The 18,914-nt window shown below is 30.6% G+C and overlaps 3 protein-coding genes across 3 annotated transcripts; all 3 read left to right on the forward strand.

Moving 5' to 3' along the window:
* Positions 1 to 3,061: 3,061 nt before the first annotated feature.
* Positions 3,062 to 5,601, forward strand: LOC8269657 (polygalacturonase). The gene is made up of 4 exons (XM_002529045.4): positions 3,062 to 3,790; positions 4,104 to 4,393; positions 4,503 to 4,731; positions 5,104 to 5,601. Exons 1-4 carry the CDS (start codon positions 3,350 to 3,352, stop codon positions 5,320 to 5,322), a joined length of 1,179 nt encoding a protein of 392 aa, XP_002529091.2. The 5' UTR covers positions 3,062 to 3,349; the 3' UTR covers positions 5,323 to 5,601.
* A 5,966-nt stretch (positions 5,602 to 11,567) lies between these two features.
* LOC8269658 (polygalacturonase) lies at positions 11,568 to 13,307 on the forward strand. The gene is made up of 4 exons (XM_002529046.4): positions 11,568 to 12,057; positions 12,164 to 12,453; positions 12,541 to 12,769; positions 12,850 to 13,307. Exons 1-4 carry the CDS (start codon positions 11,611 to 11,613, stop codon positions 13,066 to 13,068), a joined length of 1,185 nt encoding a protein of 394 aa, XP_002529092.1. The 5' UTR covers positions 11,568 to 11,610; the 3' UTR covers positions 13,069 to 13,307.
* Positions 13,308 to 15,184: 1,877 nt separating this feature from the next.
* On the forward strand, positions 15,185 to 18,855 carry LOC8269659 (polygalacturonase). Its single transcript, XM_015725344.2, has 4 exons — positions 15,185 to 16,189; positions 17,034 to 17,323; positions 17,430 to 17,658; positions 17,896 to 18,855. The coding sequence occupies exons 1-4, from the start codon at positions 15,743 to 15,745 to the stop codon at positions 18,118 to 18,120; spliced, it is 1,191 nt and encodes a 396-aa protein (XP_015580830.1). The 5' UTR covers positions 15,185 to 15,742; the 3' UTR covers positions 18,121 to 18,855.
* The last annotated feature ends 59 nt before the right edge of the window (positions 18,856 to 18,914 follow it).

Genomic DNA, 18,914 nt, shown 5'->3' on the forward strand with positions numbered 1-18,914 from the left:
GTTCATACATGTTACTTTTTTCTTTTTTGGTAAATAAAAGTGAAGAGGGGCTAGGGTTGAGCAAAACTGAATCCGAACTAACTGAACTGATCATGGCTTTTGTTTGAATTTTTCTATTTGATTTTAATTGTTTGAAAGCTGAAAGAATTTCGATTTGGTTTGATTTTTTTTTCTTTTTTTGAAGAAGTTTTTCGGTTAAGTTGAATTGACCAAATTTCTATTCTTCTCATTATTAGATATTTTCATATATTATAAAAATTCATAATTTAAAAGTTTTTTAGTTAATATAATTAAAAATATGAAAATATTAATTAATCTAAAAAGTAAAAAAAAAAATCGATGAACCGAATTGAACCAAATTGAAATTATTTCTTCCATCGGTTTGCTTTCTTGGTTTGGTTTGTTCAATTTGCTATTTTAAGAAACTTAATTTTTTAACTCTTTTTAGCACGATTCGACTTTAAAACCGAATCAACCGTTTGTACATTCTTAAAAATATCTAATAGTAACATTTTTCATTGGATATGAATATATAAGTTATTTATTGTTCTACTACCAAATATTCAAAGAATCATATTTAGAGCTTATCACTACAATATCAACTCCAAAACTAAAAGAGGGAGACCCAATTAAAGCATAACAAAAGCTATTGTCATGAGATATAAATACCTCAAGAATCTTCCCTCCCTTCAGAATCTGAATTCAGATTACCATCATCATCGTTTGATAGCAAATTATTATTAGAGTTTTAATTTGCCTCGCATCTCTCTTAAGTCGCTTCATAACATCACTATATTAAAACAGTAATGATTAAATTAACTGATTTAATAATAATTAAAAAGACTTCAGCATTCTGAACCGTAGCAAATTTAATAATAAATATTAAATAATTTTGGTCTGTGGCAAGTTTGTGGTACAGAAAAATCAAAATTAAACAAGCAGCTTGAAAATTATTTGAGGACTACATTTTGGTTACTTAATTTATATTTCCTTGGGGCAGAATCTGAAATGTGAATGAAGGAAAAGAATAGGAAGTAACATTTGTAATTCCCGTCTCTTTTTTCTTCCATTTCTTTCGGTGCAAGGAACTATTGCCTAACATTTGTAACGATTAACAGATTTTGGCACATGATCAGCTAATTAATTGTTAGAATCAAACAAGAAGACTGAATCAAAAGAAATTAAAAATCATGTTTTTTTCTTTCCTTAAAAATTGTGAAAATTATAATAACAAGCATCAGGTGTAATAAATGGGTTATCCGTTATTCACTCCACCTGTCATGTTCGACTCTATGTTGCCATGCGTATGTATGGTCTATGGTGAATCTCTATCCAAACTTACTGCTCTCAAATTCGCTCCATACATCTACTGGCACCTCAACTTGTTTGAAAAAATTTGACATCTTTTGGAACTTTCGAAGCAACCTTTTAACCACCTAAAATTTATATATTTAATTACTTTTAAGCCTTTTGGTGCTGACATGGAGGTGTCTTTTGGTGCTGATATGGAGGCGTGTTCTATTTATGCATGTTGATTGTCCGAACAAAATTAATATTAAAAATTATATTTGGTCTTTATAATATTTATAAAATATTAAAATAATATATTTTCTAAAATTTTAGATGGATAAAAAGACATTTTATAAAAACTATAAAATATTTAAAAATTTTAAAGAAACTGAAAAATTATGGAATATTAAGAAAATGAGGGGTCAAAAAGATATTTAAAAATTTACAAATTATAAAAAGAATTGAGGAGACTGAGATTTCTTATAAAAATTATAAGGATCAAATAAAATATTTAAAAATAGTCAAATATATATATTCAGACTAGAAATTTAGAAAGATGATAGACTTTTTTGTACATATTAAAATGGCTATAAATGTAATTGGACTTTCAAATTCCTAAATTCATAGCCATATGCTTTTTTGTTTAGGATAGTATTTTCACTCGTCAAGAAGATTTTTAATTTACATATCTTATCATTATTTAATAGATATATTCAATTACTGGCCGAACTGAACTGAATTTAAAATTTTTAAATTTAGATTCGAGCTGAGTTTGATTTAATTATTAGACTATAATATTTTGATTAAATTCAATATTAACTAAAATTATAAAAATAATATTCTCCAATTTAATTTTTTTTTATTAAGTTATCGGATGAATTTAAAAAAAAATTTACACCGACAAAAAATAATCAAAATTTTCCGGATTGAGGGGTAGGGTGGACCTAGAAGAAAATATGTTGATGCGTGGTGATTGTGTGGGTGTTTGATCCCAAGTGCAAGCAAGTAATAACAGCAGTGCCGGGAATAAAGAGGGTGGAGGCGGCGGTGCATGTTTGTTGTCGTGTGCTGTGCCTTGTGAGAAGCTAGCTGTTAGTCTCTTCATTTGATTGGATTAGATCTTTTTACCAAAAAAAAAAAAATAAATAAATAAATTTTTTGAAGTGGTGATTTTTTTATATTAGATTTCTATTTAATATGGGTCTAATCCAATTTTATAAATTATGATATTCGTATTATACATTATAATCTAATTCAATTTGATTTAGGGCGTTACGAAAAAATTCATTCAAATAAAATAATGATATTTTATTTTTTCATATTATTTTTATTTTTGAAAATAATTATTTTATTAAATTAAGAGATAAAATTAAAATATAAAAATTAAAATAAAATATTATTATTTTATTAAAGAAGTCTTTTAATGATGTATCATGGGCACCTTTTATTAAAGTAATTGAAGGAGCATATTCCATGATAATAATAGAGATTATACATACATCTAGCCTAACAGAACTACTTAGGAAGGATATTGCATAGAATGAATAGCCATTTCCTTCCAACAATAATGTTAGAAAAATCATATTCTGAAATAGTATTTTGTATCAAAATTTGATGGAAATAAAATAACAATAACAATAAAAATACATTCTTACATCTTTCTCAAATAATAATTATCTTTTCTCTATTCGTAATTCGTAATTCGTATATATAATAGTGGATTTTAATATATAATCTTCCTACCAATTTTGTATTTGTTAAAGTTTAGGAATCTGATAAATTTCACTAAATTTCATGTTTCTTTTTTTTTCTCTCTTGATTTATTTAAAATGGTGACCATAAAATTGAATGCTATTCTGCAAGTCTATTGAAGCAAATATGACCCATTTAGAAAATAAAAAAACACAAAAAAGAAATTAAAAATAAAAATGCTGTTTCTATCCATCTATATATTCCCACTACAGAATTCCCTATAAATACTACATTTAAATGCTTCAATTTCCACTACTCCGCATTCTGCAAACACGTCTCTCTCTCTCTCTCTCTCTCATTACAAAAAATGGCAAACCCAATTAACTGTATTATCCATGTAGTCCTCTTGGTTTCCTTTACCTCATATTCAGCAATGGCATCTGTGCAATACAATGTGCTGAATTTTGGGGCCAAACCTGACGGCAAAACAGATTCAGCAAAGGCATTTCTTGCTGCCTGGACACAAGCATGCGCCTCTACGAAATCATCCACCATTTATGTTCCTAATGGAAGGTTCTTCCTAAGCAAAATAGCATTTCAAGGTTCTTGCAAGAACAATGCTATTGGGTTCAGTATAGGCGGCACCCTTGTCGCTCCTTCAGATTATAGGGTCCTTGGAAGTGCCAAGAATTGGATAATCTTTCAACATGTTAATGGGGTTACTGTTTCTGGTGGAACTCTTGATGGTCAAGGCACAGGATTGTGGTCCTGCAAGGCTTCTGGCAAGAGTTGCCCCTACGGTGCAACGGTAAGTCTGCAATTGTTCATTTATCTATCAATCAAAGTTACAAGCAAACCATCCTTCACTGCTGGCTTTATGTTTTATTTGTTCCGATACCACTTGACCGATATGCAGTATATATATTCTATTTGTACCCTTTGCCAAAAGAATAAGAAATTGGGAAGGAATTACACAATTCTAGAGTAACCAAATTTCGTACAGTTTTTTTTCCGAAATCAAGAACGTGTGAAGGGTCTCCCATGTGCTCATAATAACTCAATGAAATTATTTAATGGGATGCATTCATAATTATTCTGATTATTCCTGTTTGCATGTGCAGTCACTGGAATTCACAAATTCAAACAACATTGTAATCAAGGGATTAGCATCGCTAAACAGTCAACTGTTCCACATTGTCATCAATGAATGCCAAAACGTCAAAGTTCAAGGGGTGAAAATCTCAGCCTCCGGCAGTAGCCCCAACACTGATGGCATTCATGTTGAAGCATCAACTGGTGTCACAATCCTCAGCTCTAAAATTGGAACAGGGGATGATTGTGTGTCAATTGGTCCTGGTACCTCTAATTTGTGGATTGAAAATGTTGCATGTGGTCCTGGCCATGGTATCAGGTAAAACAAATACTGTTATTTACCCCTGAACATATGAATAATTTGACCCTTCTTGGTAGTGATATGGTTATAGAAGCACTAAAATTACCAAATGCGTGTTGGGTTGCAGCATTGGAAGTTTAGGTAAGGATGCTCAAGAAAATGGAGTGCAGAATGTGACAGTCACTGCTAGTACATTTACTGGTACAGATAATGGAGTGAGAATCAAGACTTGGGGAAGACCCAGCAGTGGTTTTGCTAGAAGCATTCGTTTTCAGCATGTTGTCATGAATAACGTTCAGAATCCAATTGTGATTGACCAAAATTACTGCCCAGATAACAAGAATTGCCCTGGTCAGGTAGGCTAATTTATCCCAACTAATTCTTTATTTTAATCAAATTTAATCTTTGTTACATTGAAATATATTTTATGCACTTGAACTTTTTATTGAACCTTTTAATTTTTATTGTATTAATTATATTCTTATACCTTTTTTTTTTTTTACTAAGGATTCAATAGTCTTTACTCAAATTTAAAATACAAATACAAAAATTTAATAAAATAAGTAAAAATCTCATAAAATATGTATAATAAATCTATAATCCGGATAAAAACAAAATTATAACCAATTAATAGAATTAAAATAAAAATTCAACCAAAAAATTAAAGAGTTCAATAATGAGTTTTGCCACTCTTTTTCCTGACTAACTACTTTTATGTGTTAAAACAGGTTTCCGGAGTAAAAATTAGTGATGTGACATATTTAGACATACATGGATCATCAGCAACAGAAGTTGCAGTAAAATTTGATTGCAGCAAGAAGTACCCATGCAGTGGGATTAAATTACAAGATGTAAAGCTCACTTACATGAACCAACCAGCTGAAGCAGCATGTGCCAATGCTGGTGGAACAGCTTCTGGCTATGTTCAGCCCACAAGCTGTCTATGATAGGAAATTACACAGGCCAATCGGGCTAGTAGTCCTTGCGATGGATAGGCCAAGGATTTTAAACCCTGACAGTCTCATTTTCTTCTTTTGGAAAAGTAGCAAAATTCTTGTATTTAGGCTTGATCAAGGATAATACATCTATATATATAGATATACATATATAAAAATTTAAGCTGTACTTGCATTGTCCTGGGGTTACTTGGAACCCGGGATTGTAATTATATGACAAGAACAATATATGTCATTACCAAGCATGCATTTTGCTTGGCCTTTTTCTTATCATGAATCTTCACAAACAAATTTTGGCTTTTGCAATGCCCCACGCATATGTCCTAAATAATATATAAAAGACACATGCAAGGTATTAGACTTCACCTAATCGTACTTTGGATTGTAATTTTCTTAATTCCTTTGTTTCTTTCTGTCTTCATAAAACTACTATGTTCTCTTAGCTTGATTTCAAGTAATTGATAGACTTATTATCTTTAATTGATTCTAAAGTTTTTTTTATTTATTCATTTTATCTCTTATCAACCAACTGAAAAGAAATATATTACAAGACATTAATTGGAGAGTATAGAAGAAATTATTTGGGTATAAATTTAAAATCTATAAATTTTTAAAATTTTATTAATTAGATTAAATATAAAAATAATATATTTTTATTTAACGTTAAATTTTTTTGAAATAAAATAAATTTATTAGAAATAAATTGAAATAGAAAAAAGTATTGTTACAATCTATCATTTTTTCTAAATAGTAAAGTTTAAACTTTCTCACCTTTTAAGTGGAAAATTATAAAATATGAAGAAATTTTGAAAAATAAGAAAATATTAAAATTAATAAATTTAGACAATTTTTTTACTCGTGAAATGATAAATATTATAAAATTTTTCAATCTAAATTGTATTTTAATTTTATTGACCTTCAATATATTTTATATACGAATCTTATTTCATTTTGAATAGCTAATTATAGGTCGAAACAATTGTATAGATTCAAAATTACATATTTTCTTTTACATACGGCTCGCTCTATCGAACTGCAGTTACCAAAATCCATTCATTGAAATCATCAATAAAGTTGTGACACAAGTACCATTTAATGGCTTCATGCCAATGAATCCATGAGACTTCATGCCAACAAACAATTTAATTATATATATATATACATGTGTATAGTCAAATTTGTTTCTCAGAAACACAAGTATCTAAACAAAAAAAAATTAAAAAACTAACCATTTAGAAATGATAACCTTATACCCTCATTAAGTCAACTGTTAGCAATCAGGAACTCTCTGATATTCCTGAATACTGATTACGAAAGGGACTTGGACCAACCCTGGTAAGGTACAGCACTGGCTTTGCGAGTCCAATGTTTAGTCAATAATCCTCGGGATTTTTCATTTAGCCAGTTGAATAAAAAGGACCCATTTGGTAATTAAGTAGCTGCTCCATAATTAAAGGAAAGAGTTAGTTGATTACAGTTGAAATTTTTATAAAATTTTCTTTGTTCTGTTCTAATTTTTGTTGTGTAATTGACTTTGCATGATCGTATCTTTTGAATGAAACCCTAACTTTCTTGCTTTTGTCATGTGTTTCGGCATGAATAATGACCTAATTTTCTACAATGTATATGAAAGTTCATAGCGTTTCTACTTTTTTTTTTTTCTCTCTTATACTTAGATATGAACACACCATAACATGGATGGTTTAATGGTCAATTTGCCCTTTCAATTTGGAGTCAATGGCCAATTTACTCGGATTTTAAATTTTTGGCCCATTTTACCCACCAACTTGGTAAAAGCAGCCAATTCAGTCTAAACTCTTACAAAATTAAAGATTTGATTCTATGCTTAATGCAAAGCAATTAAAAATTTAGTTAAAGGATCTAATCAATAAGTAAAATTCAATTTAATCCTTAAAACTTTATAGTAAGTATCAAATACAATTAAAATAAAATTACGAAATAATTTAAAGTAAAGAATAGTAACTAATTACTAATTTTCTTATCCACTTAACTAAATTATAATAAAAATATTAGAAATTAATATTAATTATTTTATAAAACCAATCTTTTTCTAATTTTAATAACAATTTAGATTTTCATGAGTTTAATTTTATCATTTAATCTAAATTCTTTATTAAAAATTATAATTTAATTATTTTTTGTTATATATTATTGTTAGAATATATTAAAATAAAATTTTTATTGTACAAATTATCTTACTAAGTTTAATACATAATATAAAGTTCACATACTAAAATGAACTTTACTTAATGATTAGGCCCTTTATTCATTTACTTTGTACGATGATGTGTGGAATTCAATTTCTTAATTTTATGAGAGTTTGGACTGAATTGACCGCTTTCGCCAAATTGATGGTTAAGATGGTACAAAAAGTTAAAATCTTAGTAAATTGACCATTGACTCCAAGTTGAGACAGTAAACTGACATTTAAATCTAACATGGACCAACTTGAAAATAAATTTTTCCTAAAAAAAAAAGAAAGAGAAGATGAGGACTTTGATAATTGGTCTGAAGCAACTTGATTTTGAAGAGAAAAAAATTAAAACTATATAACTTTAGCTGAATCATTATAATAACAATTGGAAATGGAAAATTTTCTTAAATTAATAGTTCAGTAATTAAGTGCTGAATCAGTTATGTAAAAGATAAAAATGATGAACTTTTTTTTATGTATATCCATCTAAAAGAATCTCATAACTCTTGAATGTTTCAAAGAAAATGAATTAATTGTTCAAAATTTATGTCCTATCTAATTATGATTCAGATAGATTCATGTATTTTGTACTTTGTTGATAGCTTGACATTTTGGGTCCAGAGAGTACATGATGTAATACAAAACTAACAGGATATGGTGTGCCTAACTCTACATTGCATATGAAAAAATGATGGTCAAGAAACACATCAGCTTCTGCCTAAGCAAGAATTGCCCAAAAACAGGGAACCCCTAAACAGGGGAACCTCCAAATTCTTGGTTTTTCCCCATCCAATATGTCAAGTTTTGTGCTACCAAAACTGGACAGAGAGACTCAAGAGATACCCAAAAAGTAACCAATTTTAAGGAACAATGACAGTAATTAATGCATCTTACATTCTCTCAGGCTTCATATTTTCTTTCATAATTAGCCAGAGAATTTGAAGAGAAATTTTTGATTGATGATGAGATTTTGTCAAGCATTGAAATTTTGATTATATTATATTGTGAAACCAACAAAATGTACACATATAATTATGTTTTCATGGTCAAAATTTGCTGCAGTTCTGGTATTAGCAGTGATGGGATAAACATGGTTATATTAGAGAATATGATAGTAGCTAATAGAAATTAAATATAAAGAAATTTGATTAATATATATGTTGAATTGTTGGGTCGGAAGGTGATGAATTGGTGCCAATGTTTACGGTTCACATGGGTTACTCTGAATTGATGAAATTTTTGGCCCATTGACATATGATGAATGAAGCACAGCAAGCCCCTCAAATCTTGCCTGAAAGTCATGGAAGCAAACCTGACTTTTATCCTTTCAGACAGTGAATTAAGGGATGCCAAATCACCATACATAACATGCCTATACAGGCTACACCTATCAAGGATGAACTGATGTAATCAATTTTCAAAACAAAATAAGGCTCCATGCTGTTTTATTATTATATCATTTCTTTATCCCTCTTTACACACTAACATACTGTTATTAGTGTTTCTTTGTTATCAATGCTCTTCAGATAAGGGTTCATTGACTTTCTTTTTTTTTTTTTTTAGCAGAGGTTCCAATTTTCTTTTTAAAACTTTAGGAGGGAGAGAGGGAGCAACCGGTGGTAGCAAATCCAGAAAGGAAAGGAATTCATACATTAGCCTAAAAATGGACAGAAGAAAATCTGAGCCAGTCGCAGTTCAGGTTGAAAAGAAATTGAAGGTCAGTCCCTGTACAGTACGCTAAAGAAGAATGACAGGCTTGTAATTATAACCTCACATGGAACAGTTTAATTAAGGCTGTTGACCTTGAGTAACCACTTGATATTCGTATGTCAGTTATGACCGTTATATAGCAATAACGGTAGTACTATAATGAACTAGTTTACATGTAAGAAACGGAAAAGATTGTAAAAGAATTCCATTTCCAGTTCTTTTTGTTTGTCTTTTTCCAACTTCTTTTACCAAAATAATGGAATTTAAGAGCCTTGATTTACGGAAAGATAAAATACGTAAAGCCGCCGATTTCTTCTCCGTTTTCTACTCCACCTGTCACGTTCCCGATCTCATGTTGCTTCCTTTTCATTTCATCTTTTGCAACGATATACATTTATATATAAATATATATGTAAATATAAAATCTATGTCTTGATAAGAAATCAACAAGACATTTCAGAGTACAATAAGGCCCTATCAGTCATTTGGCTCTATTAGGAATTCATGACTGTGAAAGATTGATAATAACTTATTAGTGCTAGGATTTCACCACCAAATTGCTAATTTTAGTCCTTTTACCATGATGTTGAATCTAAATTTTAATTGTCATTAATGCTCCATCCAATTCCAATACTGACAAATCCATTCCACATTCTGTCCTTTGCTCCCATCCTAACTAATTCTAACAGCCTCCATAATAAAAGGATCGAGCCCTAAGACGTCAAAAAACATGCATGCATTTTCCTGCCTGCTTTTCAGATTGTAGTTTGTACATTTTCCTGGCGGTTGTCAATTGGGTTTTAGAAATAAAATTGTATCCCGCTTCATTAATTATACACAGACATGGCACATCACCATTCACCATTAAAACCCACTTAAATCACATGTCGAGGCAAAAGGATTCGCATGTCAACCAAATAAACATTAACCAGCAAAATGATCAAGAAGCCTGTATATGTCATGCTGACATCTCCACTTTAGGGTTATAATTAATTAGGTATATCACTTTTTTGAATTTCTTTTCCTCAATCAAGACTTAATATGCACTGAGCTTACTAATTTACGCATTAATTGACTAAACTAGGACCCTTTTTTTTTAAAAAAAAAAAAGAAAGAAAGTCATTGCTCTTTTTCTTCAGTCCACAATTCTAGAAATTGTTTTGGAACAATATTGAAGTTACACGACCAATTATTAAATTTTAATTTTTTCAGTTTTATCGTATTAAATTTTTATTTTATTTTATTGAGTTCTTATATTTTATTTTTGCTGAAAACGAAAACTTATATTAAGTTTCTTGTATTCTAGTTTTATTTGAATTAAAGATCAAGTTTTATTAAAAATACTTTAGAGATCGTAGAATACAAGTCATTGAATACTTGTTGTGCAATGTATATGGCTGAGATTTCGATTCTTTATTAAAATATATTTATATATTATTTTTTTCATTTTAAGAAAATAGTCATTTTTATTATACAAAAATAGTCATTTTTTATCCATCTCAAATTATAGACTATTTTTTTTAATTATTAATTTAGTATGTTATTACTAAAAGTATCCATTATTAATTAATGTAGATATTATCTCGTGCAATTAATTTTTATATTTATATTTTGAAATTATAATTATCATAAAAATTTTAATATTTTTTTTTAAAAAAATCAGCAATAAATATTTATATTTTTTAATCCACTTGTACTATTTTTTGAGACAGGGAACGACTGTTCTTCCAAGTAGATAATAATTTCAAAGGATTCCATTCATTCTCAAGATTATATATCTAACTTTATTCTTTCAGTTAGTGTTTCCTCATGAATAATGACACCAATTAATATCAATTTCCCTCTCGAAAATAACAATAATTAATTGCTTTTCTTAGGTGGTTCCTCAACTGACTATAGAAGATAAAAACAAAACATTACTGTTAGTAATCCCTGTATTTCAACAACTAACCACATAATGAATGGAATTCTCAAATAAAGTTGTGGAAAATTCTTAATAATTAAATTAGCAAACTACTTTTATATTTTTAGTATATTATAATTAATTATAGTATAAAATAAAATGTATAATAAATATTTTATATTTTTCGGATCATCCATCTAATGGTTGAATGTAATATATATGAATATTTTTTAAAAAATTTAATAAATAAAATCACTTAAAAAATGAAATGCATATAGATGGACATAGTCAAGTATAAGCAAGCATTTTTCATTGAGCAGAGACTAAATGAATAAAGTAATGTCAAAAATCTCTCTTCAGATCTCCTATATATACCCCTCCCACCTCTCTCCAATCCACAACCTACATTTATCTATTCTCTATCATAACATTCTTACAGACCAATCAAGAAATGGAAAAGACAATGACCTTTACATTTCTTCTCTTAATTGTCTTCGCCATATCATCATCTCCTGCAATGTCAGGACCAGCGCAACTCTATAATGTTCAAAACTATGGAGCCAAACCTGATGGCTCGACTGACTCCACAAAGGCTTTTCTCGCTGCATGGGCTGATGCCTGTGGTTCTAATGCCCCTGCCACTCTTTACGTTCCTGCAGGAAGGTTTTCTTTAGGCAAAGTGGAATTTCAGGGTCCGTGCAAGAACAGTGCCATTGAAGTTAGTATCGACGGTACCCTTATGGCTCCATCTGATTATTCTGTTATTGGTGACGAAAACAATTGGATAATCTTCGTACATGTTGATGGCGTAACTGTTTCTGGTGGTGTGCTTGATGGTCGAGGCTCCGGCTTGTGGTCTTGCAAGTCTTCTGGCAAGAACTGCCCAACTGGTGCAACGGTAAGCTAAATGACGCTTTTGTCTATCACTGTACTGGGTATACAAAAAAATAGTCACCGCACTGAGAAATGTCAAAGTTTACTAGTTTTTTCTTGTTTGTATGCAGTCGCTAGAATTTTCCAATTCGAAAAACATTGAAATCAATGGATTAGCATCAGAAGACAGTCAAAAGTTTCACATTGTCATCAATAGCTGCCAGAATGTCAAGGTACAAAGCGTGAAAGTCTCGGCTGACGGTGATAGTCCTAACACCGACGGAATTCACGTTGAAGGTTCAAGCAGTGTCACCATATTGAACTCCAAGATTGGTACAGGGGATGATTGTGTGTCAATTGGCCCTGGAACCACTAACTTATGGGTTGAGAATGTTGCTTGCGGACCTGGGCATGGAATCAGGTAATTAATTAAGCTACTTAACACTGCTTACATGAATGATCTACTTGTGTCTATTGAATATTTATACAAAATGTGTGAATGATGCAGCATTGGAAGCTTAGGCAAGGACAACGATGAAGCTGGAGTGCAAAATGTGACTGTTAAGACCACTACATTTTCAGGCACCCAAAATGGTGTCAGAATTAAGTCTTGGGGGAGACCAAGCAGTGGTTTTGCCAAGAACATTCTGTTCCAACATGCTGTTATGACCAATGTTCAAAACCCAATTGTAATTGACCAGAATTATTGTCCTGGAGAAAGTAACTGCCCAGGCCAGGTATTACATAATTACTACTGGAAAAAATTGATGGATTTACTTTCTGAGCTGAAACTAAATGAATCTTCATATCTTGATAGGAATCTGGTGTCCAAATTAGTGATGTAACATACCAAGACATCCATGGATCATCAGCAACAGAAGTTGCGGTTAAATTTGATTGTAGCAGAAGCACTCCATGCACTGGGATTGAATTGGAGGACGTGAAGCTGACTTATAATAACAAGCCTGCTGAAGCATCTTGTATCAATGCAGCTGGCACTGCTTCTGGTGTTCTTCAGCCCTCAAGCTGTCTTTAGTTGGGGAAAATGTTATAAGTTCTTGAGTCAGAATTTGCAGTAAGAAAACGTCATGAAGTCCATTTTCCAGGGTTATTTTCTTGATTGGTTAGAGCACATAGGTTTATTGCCTGAGCCTGTGGCTTTCAGGCCCATTTGAGTTGTTGGTTACAGCCCGGCCTTGCGATTATATAAACACCCTTGTTTGATTGTTATTTTATAAATCTACTATGATATTGAGTTTTTTTTTTTCTTATTTATTTCGTTTCAGTACTCTGTGCCTGAATTTAAAATTATGATTGATGGATTATTGGAATATGTGAATAAATTATTTGTATATTTTATAATTATGTTATACGTATTACTCATTTTAATGATATGGGGCAATATACTTGGAAGTACCTAAAAATCCTTGCTAAAGGAAACAAATTAAATTCCATAATATTGATTTTCAGGAATTACAATCGACCTTGTCTTCACTCTTGACATTGTCATCTTGCTCCCACAAATTTGTCTTCTGTTGGGTTGTAATTCGGACTCCTGAATTCTGATTGTCTGTCAAACCGAAAAAGATGGACCCGAACATATAAGACCAGGCCAGGGAATGCGGTACCTTCTTGGCTGTATTTTCGGATTTATTTTAAAAAGCTGCTTTGAATTTTTTTGGCCTATTCTATGTTAAATAAATGGATAAGGACATAAAAGTAGCATGTGAAACTTTCAGTACATGAAAATCATTATCACTTATATTGAAAAAATTTATTACTTGGAAAACTTAGAACAGCAGGACTATTTCCAATGTCTTGGCCAAGAACTAGAACAAGTCCTGCCAGAAAGAACAGAAGCACCATCAGCATATGTGGAAGAGGAAAATGTAACCCCAGAAAGTCAACTAAGCTTACACATGTATCAATAACTTTCCAATTGAAAACATATATGATGCTAATTAATGATATTAGGAAAAGGGGGAAAAAGAAGAGCAAAGAAAAAGACTTTACATGGGTACGTTAAGCAAGTCCTGGAGACATGAAAAATCAGTTAAAGGACTGACCAAATAAATACCAGAAAAAAGGATTATCCAGAAAGGAAAAAAAAATGAAAAGTTATCATTTTGTAGAAGCCATGCTTTTCGGAAGTAAAGATAATGAGAATACCGGTTTCTTGTTCGGTCTCTACTCTTTCAGGTCACCTTATATACTTTACGTATTTTCAACTAATAGTATTTCCACCTCTTATTTTTTTCTTTTTCTTTTTTGTCTTCCAACTAATTATACTCTCAATTCTATCCCAGATTTTTGTTCCTTTAATCTTTCTTTTTCTTAAAAAAGAACCCCTTTTAACATTCAGAAATTTAATGTGATGATAAATACATATTTCGACATAAATAAAGCTTCAAATTCAAATCTTCTCCCATCATTTATAATTCAAAACATTTCTCTAATTTTTTTTTTTAATTTCTTAGAAAAATTAAACTAAAAGACCTCTTATGCCTCATTTAGATTGAGGGATTCTAGAACTATAGATTTGAAATATATAAATTCTAAAAATATTTTTACTTGAATTAAACATAAAAACAATGAAATTTTATGTAAAATTTAGGATAATTTTAGAATAATATAAACTTATAGGGATAATATTGAAATAAGAAAATTATAACAATTCATCATTCTTTTATTGAATTTTGGAATCTCTCATCTCCTCCGTGAAAAATCAAAATCTTAAAAAATAAGAGATTTTGAAAGACAAAATATTTCTAAAAATTTATGTATTCAGAACATATTTTGCTTACTAAATAATGTATTTAAGTTAAATTCATGGATATGAAATCTCCCATTTAAAATCCCTCAATCCAAACGATTTTGTCCGCATTTTAGCATCATTTGTAAGTCACATTTGATTGGATGTAATATAAATTATGAAAGAAAATAATATATATGTATACACTATATGTATCTAAAATCAATTCTGCCTAAAGTTGTTTATTTCAATGATAATTTAGTAGAATAATTTAATATATTCGATTACAACTAAAAATGATTTTTGTTTTATAAAAATAATTGATGATTTATTTATGTTAATTATATTCAACCAAAGATGGTTATTTCCTTTTTTACCACAATAATGGCTAGTTATCTTATCAACGTTATATATGTGTACATTGAATCTGCAGGCTCGAGTTGGAGAAGTAAATATCAATAATATAGTAACCCTATTTGATATTTACCTTTTATCTCTTTCTTTCTTTTTTTTTTTTTTTTGGAAGAAATTAAATTTCTGTTTTTGTGCTTACAGTCACCATGTTTTGTTGTATATGTTCATATCATTGACAAATTATGGATCTTGAATAAGGTGTGGAAAGCAATGTGAAATAAGTTATAGTTCGAACCAACTGTTTCAATCATACTTAAAACAATAATATAATGAAAAAGAAATCTATAAAACTGTAACGGCCCAAGGAAAACTAATATGTTGGTTCCATGGTAGAGCAATATGAAACCTTAAAAGGCAATGTCCCACTCATATGTATATGAATACAAGCAAACCAAGTTGCAAGTAAGGCTAAAGATAACCTTAAATCATCAAAAGCAATTTAATTTGCTTTTCCATTTTGCAATAAGAATCTATAAGTAGATCCCCCCAACTGCAATCCTATCAACATTCACTCTTCTCTTTCAACACTAGCACCAGCAGGAAAATGGCTCTTCCAGTGAGTACTCGACTAGTAGTTTTAGCAATCATCTTTGTATTTGTCACATCATCTTCATTTGCAACTGCGGCTATTTACAATGTGTCGAGTTATGGAGCCAAACCTGATGGCACAACTGACTCAACTGAGGCCTTTATTGCTGCTTGGAAACAAGCCTGTAGCTCCTTAGAACCCACCACCATATATGTCCCTCTGGGAAGGTTCTTGCTACGTAATGTGGCTTTCCGAGGAAAATGCAGGAACAATGCTATTCAGATACGTATAGACGGCATGCTTGTGGCTCCATCAGATTACCGGGTCATTGGACATTCTGAAAACTGGCTTTTGTTTGAGAATGTTGATGGGGTTTCATTTTTTGGTGGAGTGCTTGATGCACAAGGAACTGGATTGTGGAATTGTAAGGCCACTGCCAAGAACTGCCCTAGTGGAGCCACGGTATGTAACTTTTCCTGCTTTTGAAATAAGGGTTTACCCGTGGTAGCTCAGTATCGGAACGCTTACATTATATTACACAGGAGGTTAGGATATCAAATCTTCATACTACCATTCCCCTTTAACAAAATGTATAATACCAAAAAGAAAAAAAAATTGGTTTAGGTGATGAACTCATGAATATAATCAAATAACTAAAAATGACCATTAGCATAAAAAAGAATTCAAAGGGATGATAATATAAATGATCACTTAACTTTGCATTTGAGTTTAATTTTACCACAAAATTTTTATTTATTTCATTTCAGTCATTCAACTTTAATTTTGATTGTAATTTAGTCAATTTGCCAATAAAAGATTGACATGTCATTTTTTTTAATTATTCTTTTCTTATTAGTCATTTTTGCCACATGTTAATATTTTTTATTGGCTAAGTAACTAAATTGAAATTAAAAATGAATGATTTAAATGAAACTAAGTGCAAAATCCAGTGATCATTTATATAATTATCTCAGAATTCAAACCTTACGTCCATTTTAAACACTAACGACACTAGTACTCTCTATCACGTGATAGTAATTTTAGTTGAGAATTCCTGATATTTTAAATAACTCTGGTGATGTTTTATATAAAATTACGTAAAATGCATTAACCAATTTTAATAGATTTAGTTAATTATTCAAAATTATTAAAAAATATATTTTTTTTGATAAATTTATCAAAATCAGAAAAATCAGAGATAATAATCAAAACACTATAAGCTTTTAATTTTCTATACCAACAAGCCAACTAAAAATGTATAATACTAACAACTGGAATAAAATTTAAGGTGGTTATGTGATTGCAGTCCTTGCGGTTTACCAATGCGAACAACATTGAGATCAAGGGATTAAGTTCACTGAATAGCCAGTTGTTTCATATTGTCCTCCATGGTTGCCAGAATGTGAAAATGGAAGGGGTGAAAGTATCCGCCCCTGGCCAAAGCCCAAACACTGACGGCATTCACGTGCAATTGTCAAGTGCTATTACAATCCTGAACTCGATTATTGGAACTGGTGATGACTGTGTATCAGTTGGTCCTGGCACCAGTCATCTGTGGATTGAAAATATTGCATGTGGACCTGGCCATGGGATAAGGTATATATCTGCACATATTTAATTTAATTTGTGTGTTCCTTTTGCCTATGTGCTTAAATTATTTTGATGATTAATGTTGAACTAAGTGGAGATTTTAATGGTGCAGCATTGGAAGTCTAGGGAAGGAATTTCATGAGCCTGGTGTGCAAAATGTGACAGTTAAAACAGTGACATTTACGGGTACCGAAAATGGGGTTAGAATAAAAGCTTGGGCAAGACCTAGCACTGGTTTTGCTAGGAACATTTCTTTTCAAAATGCTATAATGAAGAATGTCCACAATCCTATTGTCATTGATCAAAACTACTGCCCTCACAAAAGAAATTGCCCTCATCAGGTAATATCATGTCTGGGGTTAATTCCTTCGTTTTACTTAATAAATTGTCTGTTTTGACTGGACCCACTGAAACTCGCTAAGTTCTTTCTTCTATAGCTAGAATGGCTTTTTACTGACCGTGGTCATGATCACAGAAAAATATGAAATTTAGCAAGTCAAACTTCTATAATGGGTACCCAACTGATCTCAAAAAGAGATTCTCATGATTGTCTTCTTCATTTGTATTATATGTGACAGGGATCGGGCATTAAAATTAGTAACGTGTGTTACCAAAACATTTATGGAACATCAGCAACAGAAGTAGCAATGAGATTTGATTGCAGTAAAAAGAATCCATGCACTGGGATTAGACTGCAGAACGTAGTTCTCACTTACAAAAATCAACCAGCTGATGCATCATGCACCAATGCTGATGGGACAGCTTCCGGTTTGGTTAATCCAGCAAGCTGCCTTACCGTATAGGAAAGGAATTATCTATTTATTGTTCTGTAATTAACACGAGTTGTGCTACAATTTTAGCAATTGGATTAGATTCATTTTTGGCTTGCTTTTCTTCATGAATCTTAGAGATTAAGTAACACAACTTTCTATAATTAATGGTTGTTTCCATGTGAGGAAATAATTAATAATAATGGTTGCATGTGGAATAGATAAAAATATCAATTAATTAGAAAAATATGAGATAATTTTCTTATTTTTCTTAAATCATCCGGCGGCCTTAAGATACTTAATCACACTAAAAAAATAATTTTTGAGAGTTTCATACAATAAATTACTAATTAAAATAAAATAAATAATATTATAAATAGAATTTCTTAAAAAATAAAAATAAGGAAAAAAAAAGCTGGATAGTTTTAATAAATTCAATTTCTTATTCTATAATTCGACTTATTTCTTTGTTGTTTTTCTTATGAACGGATATATATTATACCTAATAACCACAATATTAAAAGCAAATCTCGACATTTGGTATGTTCTTTTTTTACTTTCTTGGTGCAAATAGACGTACGCACATAATTATGTCGAAATGTGAACTTGGATTTATTAGTAATGACAAATAAATTAAGTATATGATTACGTAAAACACATGCTATAATCAACTTCCACGACAGGGTTTTCTAATTCTTTATAGCATAAGAATCATGTTAACCTAAAATAAACATTAATTTACAGATATTAGCGTAAAAAATTGACAAACAACTCATTGTCATGGTTCTTCATATCATATACGTGATTAACATGAGAATGTAACATGT

The sequence above is a fragment of the Ricinus communis genome, chromosome 1 (assembly GCF_019578655.1).
Source record: "Ricinus communis isolate WT05 ecotype wild-type chromosome 1, ASM1957865v1, whole genome shotgun sequence".
In the NCBI taxonomy this organism is placed as follows: domain Eukaryota; kingdom Viridiplantae; phylum Streptophyta; class Magnoliopsida; order Malpighiales; family Euphorbiaceae; genus Ricinus; species Ricinus communis.

Coding starts and splice junctions, on each gene's coding strand:
- LOC8269657 (XM_002529045.4), top strand. CDS start 3,350: ATGGCAAACCCAATTAACTGTATTATCCATGTAGTCCTCTTGGTTTCC. Junction 4,394..4,502: donor GGTCCTGGCCATGGTATCAG/GTAAAACAAATA, acceptor GTTGGGTTGCAG/CATTGGAAGTTTAGGTAAGG. Junction 4,732..5,103: donor ACAAGAATTGCCCTGGTCAG/GTAGGCTAATTT, acceptor GTGTTAAAACAG/GTTTCCGGAGTAAAAATTAG.
- LOC8269658 (XM_002529046.4), top strand. CDS start 11,611: ATGGAAAAGACAATGACCTTTACATTTCTTCTCTTAATTGTCTTCGCC. Junction 12,058..12,163: donor ACTGCCCAACTGGTGCAACG/GTAAGCTAAATG, acceptor GTTTGTATGCAG/TCGCTAGAATTTTCCAATTC. Junction 12,770..12,849: donor AAAGTAACTGCCCAGGCCAG/GTATTACATAAT, acceptor ATATCTTGATAG/GAATCTGGTGTCCAAATTAG.
- LOC8269659 (XM_015725344.2), top strand. CDS start 15,743: ATGGCTCTTCCAGTGAGTACTCGACTAGTAGTTTTAGCAATCATCTTT. Junction 17,324..17,429: donor GGACCTGGCCATGGGATAAG/GTATATATCTGC, acceptor TTAATGGTGCAG/CATTGGAAGTCTAGGGAAGG. Junction 17,659..17,895: donor AAAGAAATTGCCCTCATCAG/GTAATATCATGT, acceptor TATATGTGACAG/GGATCGGGCATTAAAATTAG.